The sequence below is a fragment of the Betta splendens genome, chromosome 4, assembly GCF_900634795.4.
Source record: "Betta splendens chromosome 4, fBetSpl5.4, whole genome shotgun sequence".
NCBI lineage: Eukaryota > Metazoa > Chordata > Actinopteri > Anabantiformes > Osphronemidae > Betta > Betta splendens.
The window spans coordinates 20,941,680-20,964,594 of record NC_040884.2 but is presented as its reverse complement, the minus strand read 5'-3'; the positions used below and the strand labels follow the sequence as shown (position 1 = coordinate 20,964,594).

Genomic DNA, 22,915 nt, shown 5'->3' with positions numbered 1-22,915 from the left:
AATGTTGAGTTATTGGTCATTTGGTCAAACTGAGCAGCTGATTTAAATGCTGTGATCATTAAGATTAATTTTTAACTAACATTACATCAGGTTCTGCCTTTGCAATCAATAGTATTTGCATTTCTCAGTGATATGTGTTTCCATTTGCCCAGGAGTCAAATCCTGCAACTTTAATGTCACATATCCAGTGTTTATTCTCTTGCTATCATTTATGTGCATCTGGGGCATTAAATGTAAAATGATTGGAGAATGACACACTATACATGTGTGCTCTGTCTCAGGTATTTACCTTCATATACTGCTCATACAGTGTTTCTGTGTTTTAGTGGGAAAGTTAAGAATGGAAATCTTCCTCAACTAATTCCACTGATGATTTTTTTTGTTCCATGTTCACAAGAGACTGTTTCCAACTTTAAGCCATTTAAGCCATAAAATCCAAACTTTAACTCCAACTAATGTTCTACAGGATTATCCCACAGTTAAACACCTGATGTCCCTCCAGATTAATTCCAAAATAAACTGGCCCCATAGTTTGCTGGAACCTGGACCAGACACTCATTTAAATATACACGTTTAAAAGAACTTCTGCTGTGGTCCTGAGCTGCTGCCTCTGTGTTTCCTTTGCAGGAGATCTCTCCTAAGGATGTTTCCACAATCAGGGAAATCGATTGTCTTTGACAACTTTCCAGATCCCACTGACACCTGGGAAATCATAGAGACAATCGGGAAGGGGACGTACGGAAAGGTTTACAAGGTCCTCAACAAAAGCGATGGGAGCAAAGCAGCAGTGAAGATCCTGGATCCCATCCACGTAAGACGCCCGTGTTCTCCCAACTCGTACAGTCCTGTTCCTGCCGGGGTCGTCTGGAGTTGACGTGTTTTTGCTCGTGCCGAGCGCGTCCTGCAGCCAGAGCTCATTAAAAGCCGCTCTGAGCTCGTGTTTATGCTGTCGGTGGAGGACACGTTACGCCCCGTGGGCCTAAATCTGTCGCATTTGTCGCATTTGCATCTTAGAGAGTTAGACAACGACTCAGGTTGGATCAGAACAAGTGTTTTCAGTTTGCGTTAAGTCCTTCGTTCACTCATTTTCATTCATCAAGTATTGTTTACTTGATGGACGGGTGCACAAAAATAATCCATGTACTGTAGCCGCCTTCATTAGTTCAGACTTTAATGGGACACACATCGTGCTGCTTTGCTGTGAAGACCTTTCCTCCACAGGCAAATTCCTTCAATATCAGTTTAACTTCTTTTGCTACATATGCAGATTTTTGAGCTAAAGACTCATATTAGTGGATTTGATTGTTTTAGTCTCTTTAGACTTTTTACTGCCACATTTTGTCCTGCGCAGGCTGTTGACCCCTCTGCTGTCTGTTGTGAAGGTACCTGCCTTGTTCAACAACAGCTGGAATGAGTCCTCTGTCGTGAGCCTTCGTGTTCATAAACGTCTCATTAGTCTGTTGCAAATTTGTTGCTGTTTCTCATTATTGAGAAATGATTATGTGCACACCAACAGTCCTTCATTACCACCGTTTTAATCACTCACAAATCTTTAATGTATGAAGCCATTCGGTACAGCGCTGATGTAGCTGTAATTAGCTAAACTAACTCTCAGACTTGTCCTCATCACCTGTTCATGATGTGAAGCATCATTAGAACCTCCGCATCCTTGTTTTGCAGGATATCGATGAGGAGATCGAAGCGGAGTACAACATCCTCAAAGCGCTCTCCGACCACCCCAACGTGGTCAAGTTCTACGGGATGTACTACAAGAAGGACGTGAAGTGTGGGGATCAGCTGTGGCTGGTTCTGGAGGTAGGAGACCCGGTGAATTCACACAGAACGTCTACCGTGACCAGCGAAGGTGTGTAGACAAAGTGTATGCAGATTAAAGGCCCAGTTACTTCACACGGCAGGTCTCGCCAGCTATATGCTGCAGCAGTAACCAAATCTGGCCGGGGATTAGGTAACAGTTTAAAGCACCAAGGGCGGCCCGGGACTTTACTTAGCGGCCGCCGGGGGGAATTGGTTGCCGGCCAGCTAGCATCATGAGCACGCCGGGGGTGTCGGCGTGCTGAGAGCAGCAGTGCAGGGTCTGCAGGCGCTGTCTCAGTGTTCGTTTATACACCTGGAGGACTGAAGCCCAGAAGTCTGGTATTGGGGCTGATTTACATTGTTTGGATGGAGATAGAAAAGCTAGAAAAAGAACAGAGCACGCGAGGACGGCTGTCCCCCACCTCCTGATGCAAAGGAACGCCTCCATGCAGGTGGGAACCTGTGATATTTATTGCAAAAGTTCAAGGGGACCTTGGTGCTACGTCTAAAAGCAGCCCGGCCTCCGGGCGGTCCCGGTTCCTCATCCTTCATCTCTCATCGCCTCCTAGGCCTTTTGAAATGCCACACTCCAAACAAACGCGTAATGGAGGTCAACGGCGGAGGAGGAGGACGCGTTTGTAGGTCTCAGCGCGGCTGCAGATGTTGCTTCTCTTTACCTCGGCTTTCGAAGCTGCTCGTGCTCCCGCTCTTACAGGAAGCGGCACAAACCGTTGACCCCACTTTGTTTTGTTCTGCATTTCCAGTTTGCCTCATCATCATGACATCACTTTCACTCTGGCCTCAGTCAATAGGTTTGTAGAAAATGCCCATTTTCACTAGATGTGCTCCACGTTGTGCTTTTCCTCGCGCCGTCATTAGTGGCTGGAACACAGTGTCCATATTTCAGTAATCGAAGCTCAGTGGGGCAGTGCATCACCAGCTCTGTGTTATGCTGAGCCGGTGGATAGCTTTCACCTCTTTCCAGGTTGTGTTTCTGTTCTTTTCATTGCTGTACTTCCTCGTGACCTTTGCAGAGGACAGGATGGATATCAGGTACAGTCTGAGACGTAGAACGATCACATGCTGCGTCGCAGCAAAACAAACACCACATTGTTTCCACTGTGTGTTGGACCGATTGTTAGCTTTGCACCATATTATTTGTTTTTATCTGTCAGGACTCAATTCCAATGAGTGAAATAACAAATGTGGTGAGAGGGGTTCGCTCAGCTTCGCTACTTTGCTTACCGCCTGTGTACACTGAGGTTTGGATATCTGCATGCAGCATTTCACCTGCAAAGATCCGCAGCCAGCAGCACAAATCCAGAGGATAATCCCGAGGCTGAAATCACCGGCTGACAGTTTAGTAAGTGGCTCTGCTCGGGAGCAGATGCGCACGAGGTCTGAAGAGTGAGGAGGGCGAGGTGGTCCTTCGCCGAGACCACTGTCCCTCCTCTTAAACCGTCATTGTCCTGCTTTAGCTCTGCTGAGAGGCAGCGAGCGCCGGATCATTACGGACGGAGTGCATCCGCCCGCTTTGTTCGCCCATCACCGGGGTCTGCAGGCTTCTGGCTTCGCATCTGCACTGTGCTCCTTTATAATAGCGGATGTGAGCCACCTTTCATGTCCGTCCGCCTAATTCTGCCGGCGGAGAGCTGGAAAATACTTCAAAGATAGCGATGATGGAGCGACTTTTCTTCTCTAATTAGAAATAACAACCTCTTTTAGATGTGCATTTCAATTGTGAGCGAGGATGTTTCATCCGGAGGCCCTCTTTAAACGAAGCCCGTGTTTAGTCCGACCTTTAAAAGCTCATCTATCAGAGATGTGTCCTGTGATCCATTAGACAGAATGAAAAGTCACTTATTGTGATGCTAAATTGAAGCGTCATTAGTCTGTAAACATCTTGCGTTTGAAGTTTTGAGCTTTATGGATTATTTACAAATTTTAATTGTGGGGCTTTTACCTACAAGCTGTAACAGGCATAAATGAACCGTAACCTTCCAGAATCCAAAAGTCTATAGTTATATAAAAACCTGTATTAATGGAATTAGACTGTACAATGAGCAGTGACCGGGTGTTTAATCATAATGTCTCACAGTCTCACGTCTGCGTCAGGCTGACGCTAAACGTTTTGGGTGACAGGCGGGAACTGAAGGACGTGGAGCGGCTGAATGAAGGCCCAGTAACCCAATGCGACTCGGTTCCGTGCGAGGCCGCGGATTTTCGTCACCGAGTGAAGATGAGAACGCTGCTGAACAAGTTTACATTGTTGGGCGTACAATGGTGGGACTGTCCAGCTCAGCTCTTCAATAGCTAAACATATGTCTATGGATACGACATGAAAGACTGGGACTATTACTGCAGGATATCATATATACTGCACCTTAAAACCAGCTAGAGGTCACCAGCAGCAGCAACAGCTCTCCAGTCCCTCTACCTGTGGAACATGAGATTGGTCTGAAGATGCTCTAAGATGAAAGGACTCGTCAGCAGAGCACTTCTGCATTAATGCTGCCTTTATGGTAGAACTGCTGGTGAAGCTGCATGGAAGCCTGCCCTGCATGCACCAAACAGCATTTAGAAAACTATTTAATGTCAATAGAAGCATAAGATTATGGGGTTCGTCAACGAATGACAGGAAAAAGTAATAAGCAACACACATGGAAACAAAAAATACTAACAACTAAAGAAAAATCTGAAGGAGAAATCTGAATATTTGAAAAAGGGAAGGCATGTTTTACTTAAACTTTACATTTCAGAGAATAAATGAAGCGGTAGATTCATCAGAGAGAGAAGTCAGCACCTGCGTGTTTTAAAGGCCGCTCGCTCGCCTGCGTGTTTCATCTTCCCTTTTGTTTCATCCATGTCTTCTTTTACTCGTCTTTCATGGGTTGCTTTCATTTACATGACTAAACAAGCACCTGACCTCATTTGTATTTGAGAATATTCCACTTAGTGTTCAATGTATCCAGTTTGACAGCGCTGTGGAAACTCACACATATTATCTGCTGTATCATATTCATTTTATTAATGTTTCTCATCTGCTTTCAGGAAGAAATTACTTACATTTTTAATGTGTAGTTGTTTATAATGAAGCACTTTTGAGTTATGATTTCCTTTTTAACCAAACACTGAACCCTTGTTTTATGACACTGTGTTTACATGAACAAACCAATAGTTTCATAAACTCTTATTAGAACATGCTGTGACTTTCACACGTTGCTTTCCTTCAGCCGCGGTTTCAAATGGCCCTCGGTGTTCTGGCCGTGTTCTGCGGCTCAGGTGAGAGTGCTCTGTGTTTTGCTGAGGTAAATCTAGGGCACCGCTCCTCTCATTAATATGGATTCGAGTGTCCGCCCTGTGTAATTTAATGATGACAGCTGATACAGGAGCAGTGATGTGCAGTGACGTCAGGGGCGGCTCGTCGTCGGAGCGCCGCCGCCTGTGGAAGCCTCGCCGTATCCTCTGCACAGCGGCACTCTGTCTGCACGTGCGATGGCGGCGATGGGGTGATTGAGCTCCCCGCGTGGCAGCGGAGATACTCCATCCATCCTGCAACAGCCCTTTGGGCTCGTGATGGATAGGCAGATAGAAAACAGACAGCGCTGAGAACTCCTGCCCGCTCTCAGTCAAGGTCAAAGACTTTGCTCTAGTGCATGTGTGAGCAGGTCAATGCAGGCTCCAGCAGCCAGTCGAATACGTTAAAGGGGTTTCAGCAAAGGTCTGGAGGATTTAGTGCTGCTTTCAGAGACGGGTTCATCACCTGGAAGAGCAAATCTAATCAGGTCATCTTTGCTCACAGTGATCTGAACACCCATAAAGTCCCTAAAATACTAAGTATAATGTTTTTTAAATTTCCCCCAGGTTCTAAATGGAAGAGCAACATATGGGTTTTAACTCATTAGCTGCTGTGAGTAGCACAGAAACGCAGAGGAAGCGAAGCCCTGCGGGCGGAACTTTAATGGGACCACAAAACGAGTCCCCATTTGAAGATTAGGCCACGCGGCGGCAAACAGCATATGTGCGTTACGACGGCGCTAATGTCAGCGCTGGTTCTGGGCTTGTGGGGGGAAACCATCCATAGAGCAACACTGCACTAGCGTGAGCGGCTTCATTTCCATATGTTGTGCTGTTATACATCCGCATGTAGGTAAACATGAGCTGGGCTGTGAATAGAAGCTGTGCACCGTGAGGCCCACGCTGTGCACCACCCCGTGATTTGAAACGTGCGCTGGAAAACGCTACAGTCGGATAAATACAGTGCTGCAGTATAGGAGTTATAATGGGCGTGCTTTTCTGACGTGTGCAACGCGGCAGGGGAGCGATTCTTATCCCCAATAAGCGCACGCGACTGCGCGTCTGCTGCCCAATTAGGCTTTGAATTCACAAGTGCACGAAATTAGTGTAATTATAATAGAACAAGCACATAAAGAGAGACGATGGGAGTTTGCTGTCTGTGGATGTGGTTCCCTCGTCCTGAAGGAGGCACGTTCTTAATGCATGTCTTCACAAATGCAGAACCTCCAGCCTGCGGCAGCGCCGTCATCGGCGCCTTCTTCCCCCCTCGCGTCTTTTCCCAAAAAGGCCCAAATTAAGCGTTATTATTGTTGCCATGGCAACACTACTCTACCGGGTAATTTTCCCGTGGCCTCCGTATGAAGGCATCAAACGCTGGGAGAGGAAACCTTTAAACACAAGAATGAAATGTTTGTCGCTTGCTACTGTCTGTTTCCAGCAAACAGAACGCGTGGCGTTGTAGGAAGCATAAGCTGATGTTCTTCATGTGAAGATGATTTGTACTCCTTTAATATTTACCCTGCTTAGTCACCACGGCGCAGATTAAAGCCTCCTCACAATTTATCTATTCTCTCCATGGGCACGATGCTCACCTCCCACTAAGCTGCCTCACAAAGACAAGATGCGCAGATTGACAGAATTACGCTCAGCATCTTTCACGCCTTAATGTGAAATCTCACCATCAAAACGTTTTCACCCTCTGCTTCTCCTCCGGAAACGTGTGGATCTACAGTAAGATGCCCCAGATTTCAGCCGGTCTGCGCTGTAAATGCTGATTCACGCCGCTCATTGTCCCCTTTGTGCGCTTTGCCTTTGCAGCTTTGCAACGGCGGCTCGGTGACAGACCTGGCCAAAGGCATGCTGAGGAGGGGCGACCGGATGGATGAAGCCATAATTGCGTACATCCTACACGAGGCCCTGATGGTGAGTGTCCGCGAGCAGAGGAAACTGGGGGTTCGATGGCACAACAAAGACACACAAAGGGCCCCGAAGAGGGCACTTCTGCAGGCAGGTGCTCGTTAGAAAATGGCTGCTAAGCTCTTTTCCGCGCAGGGCCTCCAGCACCTGCATGTCAACAAGACCATCCACCGTGACGTCAAGGGCAACAACATCCTGCTGACGACGCAGGGAGGGATCAAGCTGGTGGATTTCGGTATGTGAAGAGACAAACGTTGAGTCTTTTGAGGGCTCTCGTCCCCCCCCCCGTCAGCGCTACGGCTCTATTTAACGGACAAGGGTCAAATCCATTAGCTTCAGCCGCTGCCAAATAAATGCTGCCGCTAATTAGTTTGCTCGAGAGGCTGGAATGCGTTTTTACCGCGACCCAACGAGGAGGCAGACGCTGCGGCTTTTCTATCAGCCTCTTCTGCTGCAGATATTGTTGCTATTCACTCCGCGTTCGGCCCAATTTACTGGGTTTTCTGAAGCAAATCCGACACTCTGAGGACCACACAGCTCCTGGACTGAAGGCTCATCACAGGCAAAGTGACTCTGACTATTTCCAGGGGGTGACTCACCGCAGTCTACTTCATGGGCTGAATAACCAGCTGCCTGTTTTCATTACAAATACCCCCCCCCCCCCCCCCCCCCAACGCGTGTGCAGGTTTGCATTTAGTCGTCTAATTGTGGGCTTCTCTTAAAAGCCTTCCCCTCACAATGAAGCGCAAAGTGCGGCGCTCTTCTAAAGAGGAGCGGGGGGGCGTATTAATGGAATCGCTTAATATGTGAATGCAGTGTAGCTAATGTGGAGCGGGGCCACGCTTGGCTGGCAGAACAGCCCCCCCCCCCCAAAAAAAAGGCTGACACAGTACAGAAATGAAAGGCGACAGTCAAGCGGGGCTTCATTTGCAGAAGTCTATGGATTTGATTTGCTGCTGTTTCTTACTACGTACGTCAGGCAAGTTCGGATGTCGAGTCCTGCACCTCCCGGAACTAGTCACCGAGCCGCTGGAGGGCTCACACACCAGTATGCGAGGAAAGTGGGATTAACCCCAGATCAAGACATGGCTGTATGTAAATGTGTTGAAACGTTGAAAAGTAAAATGTCTAAATCCAGTGGAATGTGGCCCAGCAGTGATTTATGACATGTAACTAGTATAATGAGCAAATATGGCAAAGTATTAATATTATCTGCTCATTGTGATCTGCATATATGTAATGATGACGGTTAATGGAAACCATCCCCTTTTTCAGCTCGTCTAGCAATAAGGTGGCATCAGTCGGTCGTTTAGAAAGTTGGGAACGTTAAAATGCAAAAAGAGGAATTTCTCAGGTTTCCGTGACACCAAGTAAACGTCACGTCACCCGGCTGCGGAGTGAGCTGATAGCGGCTGCCCTGCTCATTAGTTCTCTCGCGCTGCACTTTGGAGGCGCACGTTGGCTCCATCGCGATGCCCGCGTCCTCACTTTCGGACGTGACATCATCAGAACGTGGAAATAGACGAGGGGCCGACCTCCGGCGGGCCTGCCCCCGCCGCGCGCAGGCGCCGCGTCACGCTGGGATTAATGGCTCGTCCCGCGGAGGGGCGCACGCGCCACTAAGCAGCTGAGGAGATAACGCCCCCGCAGTGACTCATCTCCAGCAGAGAAGCAAAGTGGCAAAGAGTTGGACCCGAAAGAGAGCGGCGCTCGCGACGAGACGCGCTCCTCGCTCGTCTCTCATGAATATTCTAATTCGCAACCTTATCCTTGGTGCTGATTATTAAGTGTGGCCCACGAGGCTCCTCTCGCGGCTAATGTAGCGGAAAGCGAGGGCTCTAAAAGCGGCCTCTTTGTGCTCGCGTCCCCTCCGACGCCGCGTTTGGCAGCAGACGCGCGTGTGGCTGTGGGTTTGATCGCGTAATTGCGGGTTCACTGAGGTTGCGTGGTGTCGGTCCGCTTTGCATGCGTGCTTGCATCTATTTAAATTGCGGGTTTGCTCTCGTTAGTGTGCGCTGATGTGAGCGGCTGCTGGTGACAGCGTGTGGGTGTGACACCGTGTTTGTGCGTGTGTCAGCCTCGCATCTACTGTATTTCCTCCGCTGCACATGACTCTAATCCCGTCCGCTGTTCGCCGCGGAAGCGCTGCTCGTCCGTTTCCTCCACCTCTGGCTTCAGCCCTGCAGCCCCAGCAGCGTCCGCCTGTCGCTGCACTGCAGCCAGACCATAATAAAGCCTCCACAGATGCTGACGCCGTCACACATACGTTAATGCATGGGAATGTTTTTTTCCTGGTTCTGCATTAACACGATGCCAGCGCATGCTCCATGTATCTGTCACCATCTGTGCACAGTATTGGTACATTTTCACCATTTCCCTCTGCGTTGCTCAGAGCTTCTTTTGCTGCATGTCCAGAAGGTAAATTTAGCAGAAATCGACCGATTAAAAGCCGAAGCTGAGAACAAAGGCAGCGCCGTGTCGCCACATCACCGTTTGTTTGTCGGCGGCCGCGTGGGCCCCGAGGCTCCGCTTTTGTCCGGGTTACGGCTCCCGATCAGGCCGACTGCTTCAGCTGAGCCAGCCCTGGGACGCATCACGCTCCAGTGTTACACTGATCCGTCTGGACTGGACCACGGTCACGACTGTGGGTCAGCATGTTTCTTGTCAGACGCTCGTTACAATAGACAGACACAGACTTGGGGACATGCAGCCTCTCTGCAGCCCGTTCCTGCCTCATTCATCTCCCTCTGTCTTCACTGGCATAGCTCCGCTGTATACTGTAGGTGGATAAAGCTAATAAATCACTAACATACAGAACATCTTGTTCTGAGAGAAGGCGAAATGTTGTCTTCGCTTAAAAAAAAAAAGAAAAAGCCTGTTTGTAAGTGAGTTGTATTCAAATGAAGTTCTTGAAACGTCCGGCAAAACCGCCTGCAGTCTCGGAGGGATTTGAAATTCAAAGCAATCTATCATTTGTGAGACAGCCGCAGCAGAAGACGAGCTCGATGTAACTCTGAGCGCATGTGTGCTTTGTTTTTCCTCCGTGTCACTATAGTGACAGCGCTATCAGTGGCGCACGAGGACGCTCCTTTCAGCCCGGCGGCGTCTGAGCGGCACCCTGCTGTGCACGGGTTCCCTTTCCACAGATCATCACTTTTACAGGCCAATCTGGTCCACGTGGGAGAAAACACGACCTTCGCCTGAGTTATTCAGACGAGCGGTGTCTAAAATGCTGTGCAAAGCCTGGTCGTGTGGCTCAAAGGGAGTGTCTCTTCCCTGCAGGTGTCTCGGCCCAGCTGACGAACACCCGTCTGAGGAGGAACACCTCTGTGGGGACTCCCTTCTGGATGGCTCCTGAGGTACAGTAAAGGTCCACGCATTAACAAGCATCGCAGACCCCGTCAGGGATACGTGGGGAGGAGAGCCACTGCTAATCGACTCACATTGTCCTGGAGAACAACAGCCCCAACAACATTAGGACATGTGCTGAGGAGGCGCAGACACCTTTCATGTATATTTCAGTGAACTAAACCCTCGACACCTCATCCGGCCGAGGCATCCAGTGACCACACATCTGCTCCATAAAGCGTCCTGTGGCCGGTAGAGCTTCCCGCAGACGGATAAAAAAGAATTAGCAAAGCAATCAAATGAACTGAGTAAATGTTGCGTCGGCCTCCTTTTACATGTGGTTTGCATGCTGGGCAAATTGTCTCGCTCTGTCATGACTCAAGGATTTCAATCTCATTTGACTGAGATTTATATCAACAGAACCTCGTGGAAGCTCGGACTCTAGACTCTAAAGACAGAGACGAGGACGTGGTAGTTCATGAAGACGCTCCTCTAAAGACAGTCATTTATTTAGTACTTGTTCACCTGAATGTTTTCATTTTTTGCTTGGTAAGTCACGTAATATGATGATATATGTTTTTATTTTAGCTGGAGGCGGTTTTTATGAAGCTTTTTACCAAACAGTCTTCTTGAGGACATTTGATTTGATTCTTGACATTGCTTTAAATGAAGACATGGGGACACTGCTGTGTTGTTTTCCAGGAGCGTCCACAGCATCTGTTCCGACGACATACTCAGAGTCAGGAATAGGACTTATATTGATTTGAGGTGTTTGACAGTAATAGTGCTGGGTTTGTGCTTCATGTCTCCACTCAGAGGTGAATCATGTTGTTGATTCGGTGCCATGTAGCCCTGAGGGTTAGACCGTGTGTGTGTGTGTGTGTGTGTGTGTGTGTGTGTGTGTGTGTGTGTGTGTGTGTGTGTGTGTGTGTGTGTGTGTGTTCAGTCTCGGCTCAGGCAAACAACATAATAGGCAAATTAGATTCAGTTATTATATTACAAATGCAAAGTTAATCAATCAAACCGCATCATTTCACCAACGCTGCCTCAGTGACAGTGTGTCTGCATTTTCTCCAGGTTATAGCCTGTGAGCAGCAGCTGGACTCCACCTACGATGCTCGCTGTGACGTTTGGTCACTCGGCATCACCGCCATAGAGCTGGGGGACGGAGACCCGCCGCTGTCTGACCTCCACCCAATGAGAGCGCTTTTCAAAATACCCAGGTGAGCCTCCATCACAGGTTGCCATGACAACAGCTCCGTCCTCTTTCTTCACCCTGCACATTTTCAGTGGTTTTAACTTAATTACTTAATGCCATAATAATAACGCCATACAGAAAATTCATATGCTTCACGTACACAGTGTAACTGGATGAACGCGGCCCTTTTCTTCTTGTTCGTGCTCGTGGTGGCTTATCCATCCATCCTGTCCCCTGCTGGCACTGATCCCCCCCATCACTAAGAGAACAACCTTCTTTTTTCTCGTCTGTTTTTATCCCAGGCTGAAGGTGAAAAGTAATTGTTTATGATTTCCTGATTTCAGTGTGAGAGCTGTGTAAGCACTTACTGTCACTGTCACCTTAAAAGCCTCTCTGTGGGCGCGCACACACACACACACACACACACACACACACACACACACACACACACACACACACACACACACACACACACACACACACACACACACACACACACACACTTCCTTTGTCATTGCTGTCCAGTGCATTTGCTGTGGGAGTCGTGCACCACAGCAGCCATCACACAGCTTTCCTAGAATCTATGTGACTGCTGCAGTCAGAGCTCCGGGCTCCCTGTTTACACCCCCCCCCCCCCCCCCCCCCTACTGCTGTGGCAGTCTTGGATAAAGCCAAGCTGAGGACACTGAAATGCACCCTGTCTTCTTTAATGCTGGCTGATTCATAAAGCCTTTATGCTGATGTGTTCATACACAGCTCATATTATTTGTTTTACTTCATAGTTACTATTTCTGTTCTGCGTTTTCATTGAGCTGAAGCTGAAGCTAAATGGAGCTGAAGGCTTCAGTAGACTATAAAGTCACGTACGCAAGTCACATCTAACCTTGACCTTTGACCCTCAAACTTTATTCAGTTCCGCCATGAGACCAATTGAACAAAGAATCTTGTTTCGTGTGTCCATTGCTGGCAAGTCAGAACTGCAACAAATCCTACATGATGTTAGAGAAAAAACAGTTCTGATTTTTTTACCTTTACAATACAGAAACAGAGGAGGAATTGAATGACAGTTTACTGTATGTAGAGAAGTGAAATCCCAGGTCGCACGCAGGAGCAGGGTGAGGATTAGAAGCGACCTCCTCATTAATCACACATGTAATGGATTGAACTTTATCCGTCATGTGTACAAAGTAGAGAAATATCAGCTCACACTTCTTTTAGGTACAAACAGGATTTTATAACTGAACTTTGTCTTCATAGTTTAATCTTTTTTAGAGTAAGCTGAAACACGTTAATCTTGTGCTGCTTTTTAACTGATAAGGAGGCATTTTAACAGCAGCGTTAGACTCCATAAATGCCGCCTGTATTGGGTGTGTTGTGTGATAAACAGGAGATGTATGTCCTCTCATTAGAGCACTTTATCGCTGTTAGAGCCCACATGAGAAGGGCCTCATACATTAGCAGGCAGCTCTGACCTCCCCAGCATACGTCAGGAACCCTGGTGTAAAAAGCTACTTAAGCGAGAATGAGGATTCGGCGAATGAGCTCCGTCGCTCCTCGGCTCTGGGGGCTTGTTATGTTTGACCCCTGGACGTCGCGTGAATGCCTGACCGGGATATTTTTTAGGAGAAAATGAGGTTAGCCACTATTGGTTTTCTGCCATAAACTCAGCTTCATCAGTGGACCAACCAGCCGGCTGCACACAGTGTTATTTTGTCATGACACCGCAGAAATGCCCCCGGGTGTCTGTCCATGACGAATTGTTCCAATGGTGAGATTTCCCTCTGCGGTTACACTCCTCCACCCCGCCTGCGTGACTCTAATCTCATCTTATCTTTCCATTTATCTTTCCCATTCCTTCCTTTAACAGAAATCCTCCGCCTACCCTCCACCAGCCGGAGCTGTGGTCAGACGACTTCAATGATTTCATCTGCAAGTGAGTGCGGATGCCGAGGTGTTGGCTGTAATAAGCGTTCCCCCTGATAACGCATAACCAGATGCTTTGAATATGAATCCACCTCCTTTGTCTTCCACAGATGTCTTATTAAGGACTTTGAGCTCAGACCAAATGTGCTAGACCTGCTCCAGCACGCCTTCATCAAACAGACCGTCAACAGAGAGAAAGTACTGCAGAAACAACTCATTGAACTCATTGATCTCAACCAACAAATAGGAGGCATTGAAAAAACAAGGTACTACCGTTCGCAGGTATCTGTTCAATCACATGCTCCTAATCTTTGTCATGTTAGGAGTCGCGCTACTACGGTTTAGTGGCTGCAGCTTAACTTTGCACACTGCATAATCCAAATTACCTCCTCTGCTCGATGCTCCGCGAGCCCCAGCGACCTCACATGCACAGCTCAGCCCTCGTACGAGTCAGCGACGGGCTGGGACGCGTGCACACAGTCATGCAACGCTAATCCCATTTCTGTCGTTTAAGCCATCATGGAAAGACAGACAGGAGCGCAGACAGTAACGACAGGTAACGTGCATGTGTGAACGTTGGGCCACCGTAGCAGTAGCTGATAAAGGGCCTAGTTAGTGCCAGTGGACGCGTGTGGTAGTATGTTCCTTTATACGTTAGAGCTGGTGTCAGAGTTGTGTAGGAGCTAGACTGTAAACCAGATGTGGCAGTTAGTCAAAGAGTCTAAGCAACAAGTGGAAACCAGCACCGCCCTCATATAAACAGTTCATTTATATTTCTGACCTGCGTACGCGTGCTCATCACTGATGAGCAGCTGAACTGGCCGCTTGTGCTGTTTATTCCAGGCATGAACGCATCCACACCAAGAAAGGAAGCCAAATGAAGGCCCAGACGGATGACGACGAGGTGGACGACCTCGCCACCCTGGAGGTCCTCGATGAGGTCAGACAGGATCACACGTGACCTGATCAGCATTTACTGTGTCCTGTGAAAAAGACTCCAGCCTTCACCCATCACTGTAGAGACTGAAGGAGTATTTATGCTGCAAATATTGAGTTTTAGCCAACTGCAACCATGCACAGAAGCAGCTTTTGCACCAATAACATTTGGAACAATTCATCACATCTGACAATTGATGTGCTGCCTGATACAGCTAGTGCTAGTTGCCAGCGGATATTAATATCCATCTGTCAAGATGAATGTGAGAGGAATAGAGTTGCCATATTGTTGTTGATGCACTGGTTCCATAAGTGCTGTATGAAGACGATCAGCTGGTTGTTGTTGTTGTCGTTTAGAACACGGTCACAGAGCAGCTCCAGAGTCGCTATGGACAAGACCTCATCTACACGTATGTGGGGGACATCCTCATCGCGGTCAATCCCTTCCATAAGATGGAGATCTACTCTCCCCAGGTGTGTGAGAATGGGCTGTTATGTGTTTTCACGCTCGTGTGCTCCTGCATTTTGTCAATAAAGCAGTGAAGTGTAGCGCAGCCGGGCGTATCTCATTAGAGCTCCTGCAGTTCCTCAGTCTGCTGCCGCACACACACACACACACACACACACACACACACACACACACACACACACACACACACACACACACACACACACACACACACACACACACACACTATTTTCCTGTCAATTATTGTGTTTTTCTCCTCAGGTTTGGGTTTGTTTTTCATTCTTATCCTCCCAGAAGGAAAAAGCTGTATTGAATAGAGAGAAATCATCTATTGTATTTTATAAAAAGGACCACACTACATTCAATTGATTGTTTAAAGACAGTCATTACTTTTTCATCTTTTCTTTACAGTACTCAAAGATGTACATTGGCGCCAAGCGCACGGCTAACCCGCCTCACATCTTCGCTGTGGCTGACGTCGCCTATCAGTCCATGGTGTCCTACAACTCAGACCAGGTAACGGAGCCTGAGCTCCGTATAACGATTTATTGGTAATTCCTAATGTTTATTGGTTTATTGATAATTCCTCTGCATCCTGTGCTCAGTGTGTCGTGATCAGTGGGGAAAGTGGTGCTGGGAAAACAGAGAGCGCTCATCTGTTGGTTCAGCAGCTGACAGTTCTTGGGAAGGTGAGTCATAAAGGTCCATCGACAGCATCTTACTGAAATGCTTTTTACTGGACTTTACGTCTCCTTTAGGTCAGTGAATATTGAGGCACACTTGATAATAATTTATAACAGCTTTGAAAAATAAAGTCAAAATCTTCATGTATCATTACTTTAACAGTTATTGCTTCCACATCACTGAGCTGGACTAATGTTTTCTTCAGGCCAACAACCGGACGCTGCAGGAGAAGATCCTGCTGGTCAACAGCCTGGTGGAGGCGTTCGGGAACGCCGGCACTGTCATCAATGACAACTCCAGCCGCTTCGGCAAATATCTGGAGATGAAGTTCACTGGCGAGGGAACGGTGGTCGGGGCGCAGATCTCCGAGTACCTGCTGGAGAAATCCAGAGTCATCCACCAGGCAGTGTAAATACGACTCACCGAAGAATGCTCACAGACATTTAAATCATGTGTCTTGATGCTTCTTGAATGAGCACTGCCACAAAGATTACCTCTCTGCTCGGCCGGGGATCAGAGCGTAATGGACTCTGCTCCCTTCACCTCTGCTTTTCCGTCTCAGACTGGTGGCATTTGCCTTTAACCGGCGCTTCAGTCAATCTGTCTTTTCTGCTTATCGCGTGTCTGGGGGACAGAGCGGGTCAGGTGGAGGGGCTAACTTATTTCCTGTTCCATCAAAGATTGTGCTCTCGCAAGTGTCCTTAGCGGAGCTTCAAAGCCGACTCGAGTATTTCATTAGAAGCCGGGCACGCGGGTCAGAGAGGGTTTGATCTGTGTATGGCTGTGCTTGTTATTAGATGTACAAAAAGCTTGTGGCTGATTTTCCGACAGAGGCGAAAGGAACTTCCACGTCTTCTACTACATTTACGCTGGCCTGGCTGACCACAAGAAGCTGGCCCACTACAAGCTGTCTGACAGCAAAATGCCCAAGTAGGTTTGACCTTCCCGTGGCTCCCCTCCACCTTCTCCCACCCACTGCTCAGAACTGTGTCTGTGTTTCATACTGCAGGTATCTGTACAACGAGCACATTAAATTAGGGCCTGACATAGTGAGCAACACCTTCTACAAGGAGCAGTTCGACGCAGTGGAGCAGTGCTTCAAAGTCATCGGCTTTAGCCTGGAGGTAAACGTCCCTTAGCGGCCTGTCTAACACCACCAGTGGAGCATGGAGGTGGAGACGTGATAATCTGTAGTCTGAGCACCAGGAGTAACGAGATATCAAACCCAAATCAGTCCAACATGCGAGTCCTACTATTGTTCCCTCCCCAGTGCATTTGTTTCCTACAGACCCTCTCTGTCTGCAGGAGCTGGGCAGCGTGTACAGCACCCTGGCAGCCGTCCTCAACTCCGGCGACATTGAGTTCTCGCCCGTTGCCTCGGAGCACCAGACGGACAAGAGCGACATCACCAACATCACGGTCCTAGAGAACGGTGAGACGAGGGGGTGATTCTGCTGTGCCCCCACCTCCCCCCCCCCCCCCCCCCCCCCCGCTCCTCTCTATTAACTCCACACACAGCTCTCGGTGGAGCCAGGCTGAATATAGAAAACAAATGGCCCCTCGGTGCAGGCAGGGTGCTATCAAACATGCATTTTCTTCTCCTGTCCCCTCAGTGGCATCGCTGCTCCGCATCCGCTCAGATGAGCTCCAGGAAGCCCTGACCTCCCACTGCGTCGTGGCCCGGGGGGAGACCATCGTCAGGCCAAACACGGTGGAGAAGGCAGCGGAGGTGAGGGACGCCATGAGCAAGGCTCTCTACGGCCGCCTCTTCAGCTGGATTGTCAACCGGATAAACGCGCTGCTGCGGCCGGACAGCCACCTGGGGTGAGATCAGGAGCCTGGTGTGTTTGGCTGCCATGTGAGCAGAATGAGGTCATCCCTCCAAAACTTTTCCACTTCTGCCTCCAGAGAAGACGACAAGGGCCTCAACATCGGCATCTTGGACATCTTCGGTTTTGAGAACTTCAAGAAGAACTCCTTCGAGCAGCTCTGCATCAACATCGCCAACGAGCAGATTCAGTTCTACTTCAACCAGCATATATTCGTCTGGGAACAGGTAACGTCAAACCTATCGCTGAACACTTAGTGACAGCTTCTAAAAAGCACTTTATATGCTGTTTTTCACCTTGATAAGGCCCCATTTCCATCTAAATGCTGATAATGTGTCATCATTTGTCACTCTTCGCTTTAAAAGAGACGGCAAGGGTAAAATATGCTGCTTGCTTTATTTACGGGGGGGTGAGAGTGGCGATTCTCCCTTTTATATGGTCTCCTGGGTGTGTTCCGCCCTGGGGTGGCGCAGAATGGTTTGCTAATGTTAAATGATTTGGTCCCACCCGCGGAGGGGAGCTATTCATCATCCCAAACGAGGGTCAATTAGGAGCTGGAGACATTTAGCACTGGACTTAAACTCACTCCTGGGTATTGTTGGCACCCAGCCCAGGAATACATTTCTCCTAGTGCAACCCTCTAGTCGTAGCATAAGGAAAATGTACTGCACAATGAAATGTCACATCCACGTAAGGATAAGACATAAGCATTAGAGCAAGGTTACATCACACAGTGTGCTATTAGTACAGCCTATGAGTAAGGAGTCAGTAGTCCAGCCTAGAGATAACAAGGTTACATCACACCGTGTGCATACGTCTACTGTATGTCTGTGTATTGTTTACACACCTTCCCAGTCTGGCTGCATTCCTGCAGAAATGAGGTTGGTTTCTCTCATCGCGTGCGACTCATGCTACAGCAAACACTCTGATTCCACGGTGTTTGCTCCCATTCTTTTTTTACTTTGCTGGTTAGATGTCTGTGGCAATGTTGATGAGTCATGCTTTGGGAGCCAGTCGACCTAATGTAATCAGGTTCAGTTTTATTCAGTTCAGTTTTAATTATATAGCGCCAAATCACAACAAGGTTATCTCAAGGCACTTTACAAGGTAAGGTTTTAGACCTTACACAACTAAACCTAACAAATTCCACATGCAGCAAGCCTTTAATTACAATTTACAGCAACAGTGGAGAGGAAAGAACCCCTCTCTATTGAGGAAGAAACCTCCAGGAGAACCAGGCTGGATGGGAGCGGCCATCTACCTTGACCATTGGAGTGAGGGGATAGAAAGAGAGAAAATCACAACAACAACAAGCAGAGCACAGGCAGGATGGGTGGACCAGGGACTGGACACGGGCAGGGTGGTTATATCAGAGAGCCAGTGCAGAAGAGCTAATGTAGAAGAAATGTGATCTCTCTTTCTAAGTCCCGTCAGAACTCGGGCTGCAGCATTTTGAATAAGATGTGGGCTTTTTTAGGAGCTGTTAGGAGTTACAGTAGTCCAGCCTAGAGGTAACAAATGTATGAATCAGTTTTTTTGCATCGCTCTTAAAGAGGATGCTTCTAATTTTAGCTATATTTCTAAGATTAAAGTAGGCGATTCTGGAGATTTGTTTAATGTATCATGTAAAAGAAAGATCCTGGTCAAAGATGACACCAGGGTTCTCGCAGTAGAATCTGAAGCTATGTCATCCAGCGTTGCTATCTGACCCAATAGTGTCTCTCTGTAATTTTTATAATGATAATAATAATAATAAATAATAAATAATAATTTCGGTTTTATCTGATATTAGATTTTGGAAGGAATTTGGGACATCCAGGATTTGATGTATTTTAAACAACTTTGAATTTTGAATAGTTCATCTGTTTCATTTGGTTCCAAAGACATATATAGTGTATCATCTGCATAACAATGAAAATTTATAGAAGGCTTCCTAATAATCTCACCTAGTTAATATGGTCAATTGGTTAATGGTCAGATAACAGAGGGTTTGGAGAAGAACTATTAAATTATCAATTTCAACCCCATATGTCAGGAAAAGATAGAGGGTATGATTAAAATGATGAGTGGGTTCATTTACATGCTTAGTAAAACCAATAGTGTCTATTAGCGCAAGTAAAGTGGAGGGTTCACTCTACCTAAACAAAAATGTCAAGAACCATCGAGCATAAGCAAGCAAAGCTTAAACCTGAGTTAGGTTATCATTCGTCTGTTCTTCCTGTATCCATACAGGATGAGTATCTGAATGAAGAGGTGGACGCTCGCATGATCGAATATGACGACAACCGGCCCCTCCTGGACCTGTTTCTGCAGAAGCCGATGGGCATGCTGTCACTTTTGGACGAAGAGAGTCGCTTCCCACAGGCCACGGACCAGACTCTTGTTGGTCAGTCTCCACTTCCTGCTGGTAGAAACCGCAGTTTTCTTAGGTTGTGGTAGAAAACAAAAACACAGCCTGAGGTATCAAATACGACTTTTTAAATAGATTTTCCTCACATTACACTTTTAATGTACTCAAGAGGTGTCATTCCCTCTTAAACAGCCGTAGGTGTCTCACAGGTTAATTAACTGATGTGCGATCTGATATTGTAGAGAAATTTGAAGATAATCTCAAAACCAAAAGCTTCTGGAGACCAAAGAGGGTCGACCTCGGCTTTGGTATCCATCACTACGCTGGAAAGGTAATTGCTGGCCACAGGCTGTCCACTGCCGAAGCGTTTCCGCTCTTCTGGTGCTTCAGGTGAATCAGTTATGTACAGTAATATTCTGTCTTTTCATTTCTAAGGTGATCTACAACGCCGCAGGCTTCTTAGCCAAGAACAGAGACACCCTCCCAGCCGACATCATCCTGCTGCTGAGGTCATCGGAGAACGAGCTTATTCGCAAACTCGTCACGCATCCTCTCACCAAAACAGGTAACGAGGACGCATTACAGAAAGAGAGGAATAAAAGAACGCGCAAGCTTATGTTTGATGCATGACAGGATACACAAAGTAGTCAACAAACACTATTGTTGAGTCATTTTATTGACCTGATCATCATCTACAGGGGGGTCTGTGAACGTTAGAGCATGTGGTGTTTCTGTGGTTTATTGTCTGCTGGTGAGACCACGTTCCTCTCTGTTTACAGGCAACCTTGCCCACACCAAGGGTAAAGGCATAAACACAATACGCAGCCCGCGCACCCAGACACGCACCATCACCTTCGCCAAGGTACTTACAAGAACTTGGATTTATCTTCTGCCTCCTCTATCTCTCAGAGCTTCGCTCTTGATTGACAGCTCAGCTTTTTGCCTTTCTACTTATGTCCTGCAGGAAGCTTTATATCTTCACTGTTTGTCTTCTTCTTCTTCCCCTCTCTCACATCCCTGCGTTTCTTCTTAATAAAAGATGGGAGTGCTAACCTTGTACAGCTCTTTTTCCTTTAGTGAGGTAATCAATATGTTTTCATGTCCTGTGGTTGATGTTGTGTTGTTCTTTTCTCCTGTAGACAGCCTCATTCACCGTAGACCCCCAGTACACACTGATCCTAATTTAGTGATCTACTAAAACCAGCCATAGCTCGATCCTGTGTGGCCATCAATTGTATCTCTGTGCATGTCTTTGCTTCCATGACGTCTGCTGCTTTCATGACTTTTGCTGTTAAACGCCAGAACACTCCACCTTTTTCAAGTACTAACACCCGTTGGTTGTATCCATCCCTGTGGTGGACTTCCCTGCCAGTACTTTCCTACCAGCATCTTAATTACTTTAGTCAATTAGCTTAAATTGTGGTAGAACAGGATTTGACCTCCAGTAATGAGCCTGTTTGCTTAATATAAATGTGTTTCTTTAATGGGAAAAAAAGGATTTTGAAATAAAGTTAATGTATGACATACTGCTATGTATGTATGACATGTGAATTATCGTTGTATCTACTTAGATTTAATTACCAGCAATGTCCCAAGTTCTTTGCGAAAAAAAAAATCTTTAATCGCATTAAGTATTAGGTATTATTTAGTGGCTCAGGCAGTAGAGTATGAACCTGCAACCTACGGCATGATTTAAGGTTTCTGTTTGTCCAGTCAGGGGAGCATGGGGACACACCTTACCACCCACGAGAAACCACAAACATGAGGACACAGACGGTGTCCTCCTACTTCAGAGTAAGAATTATGGGGTCTCAGATGCTAACATGCTAACAGTTTAACACTGCTTTTATTGGAAAAGTCCGGTTACTTAATGGGTTTCCTTTCTGATCTTCCTTACAGTACTCTCTGATGGACCTGCTGTCCAAGATGGTGGCTGGGCAGCCTCACTTTGTGCGCTGCATTAAGCCGAACAACGATCGGCACGCCAACAAGTTTGACCGAGAAAAGGTTCTGGTTCAGTTACGATACACCGGCGTTCTGGAGACGGCTAAGATCAGGCGGCAAGGCTACTCCCACCGCATCCTGTTTGCCAACTTCATCAAGAGGTCAGTGGGTTGTCGCATCGCTCTGGGGGATTCGCCACAGAGATGCTGATCGAATGTGTGCATCCAGCTGACTGCGGCGACTGTTACAGGTACTACTTCTTGGCTTTCCATGCTCACGAGGAGCCAGCTGTGACTCCTGACACATGTGCTGCAATACTGGCAAAGGCCAAACTGGAAAACTGGGCCATGGGGAAAACAAAAGTAAGTAGAGACCTAGAATGTCACCAAACTATTCAGAAATGCTGAATTCAGTCTGAGCCATTTAGCATTGATTTACATAATTTTGTACACAAGTCATAGACCAAAACAAAAGCTCTATTCAAGCACCAAAGGTCTGGCTATAAAACTAAAACTGCTGTATTCTATTTGCCGTAGTATAACTCCAAAGCACTTTACGTTCCTGACAGCATCAGAGCTGGTTGAGACTCTGGAAGCCGTTGTCAGAGCAACAGAGAACATCATACAGCAAACGATGCTCGTTAAACTAAAGCTAGTGTAAAACCCTTGCATGGCTTCAGCCCAGTTTTGATCATATTTAGAAAAGGAATGATCAAAGGCCCAAATTACTGCTTCATGCTAGTCGCTCAGTGTTTGCAGTTGCTTGTCTTGATGAGTCCCTTTATTATACAAAGGTATGGTCCCACTCAGTAGCTAATTCAGCTCAAACATTACCTGAAGGTTAATAAACATATGTTGATGTTGCACTGCAACTTATCTTTATTCACATTAATGTAAACATCAGTAGCACAGAACTGACAAATATATGGTGATGAATAAAGTTTCTCTGACATGACTCAGGTCTTTCTGAAGTACTACCACGTTCAACATCTAAATCTGATGGTGCAACTGGCCACACAACGCATCGTTCTGCTCCAGGCGTTCGTTCGAGGCTGGCTGGGAGCCAAGCGGTACCGACGGATATTAAAGGAGCGAGAACAGAGCGCGCTGGTGCTGCAGTCCGGTTCGTAAACTGTACTCTGTTACTCTGTGGGCGCCCCAGAATACAAACGATTCGCAGTGCAGCTGTGCTAATTCACTCTTTAA

General features: G+C 47.2%; 1 protein-coding gene across 6 annotated transcripts in view; it reads left to right on the top strand.

Moving 5' to 3' along the window:
- Positions 1-22,915, top strand: part of myo3a (myosin IIIA) — a 32,741-nt gene that overhangs the window by 4,695 nt on the left and 5,131 nt on the right. For 4 of the 6 annotated variants that reach the window (XM_055507946.1, XM_029146804.3, XM_029146805.3 and 1 more), the window contains 27 exons: positions 628-811; positions 1,681-1,815; positions 6,931-7,035; positions 7,165-7,264; positions 10,312-10,388; positions 11,455-11,600; positions 13,443-13,508; positions 13,609-13,764; positions 14,342-14,438; positions 14,792-14,908; positions 15,315-15,419; positions 15,509-15,592; positions 15,793-15,995; positions 16,419-16,517; positions 16,597-16,711; positions 16,893-17,019; positions 17,201-17,411; positions 17,496-17,643; positions 19,649-19,802; positions 20,009-20,097; positions 20,202-20,331; positions 20,546-20,628; positions 20,806-20,847; positions 21,480-21,560; positions 21,666-21,871; positions 21,961-22,072; positions 22,670-22,832. In XM_055507946.1, coding sequence (XP_055363921.1) covers positions 628-811; positions 1,681-1,815; positions 6,931-7,035; positions 7,165-7,264; positions 10,312-10,388; positions 11,455-11,600; positions 13,443-13,508; positions 13,609-13,764; positions 14,342-14,438; positions 14,792-14,908; positions 15,315-15,419; positions 15,509-15,592; positions 15,793-15,995; positions 16,419-16,517; positions 16,597-16,711; positions 16,893-17,019; positions 17,201-17,411; positions 17,496-17,643; positions 19,649-19,802; positions 20,009-20,097; positions 20,202-20,331; positions 20,546-20,628; positions 20,806-20,847; positions 21,480-21,560; positions 21,666-21,871; positions 21,961-22,072; positions 22,670-22,832 — 3,335 coding nt within the window. Of the gene's footprint in view, positions 1-627; positions 812-1,680; positions 1,816-6,930; positions 7,036-7,164; positions 7,265-10,311; positions 10,389-11,454; positions 11,601-13,442; positions 13,509-13,608; positions 13,765-14,341; positions 14,439-14,791; positions 14,909-15,314; positions 15,420-15,508; positions 15,593-15,792; positions 15,996-16,418; positions 16,518-16,596; positions 16,712-16,892; positions 17,020-17,200; positions 17,412-17,495; positions 17,644-19,648; positions 19,803-20,008; positions 20,098-20,201; positions 20,332-20,545; positions 20,629-20,730; positions 20,848-21,479; positions 21,561-21,665; positions 21,872-21,960; positions 22,073-22,669; positions 22,833-22,915 lie in introns of those variants that run through there. The other 2 variants (XM_055507947.1, XM_029146807.3) reach the window with 2 other exon arrangements.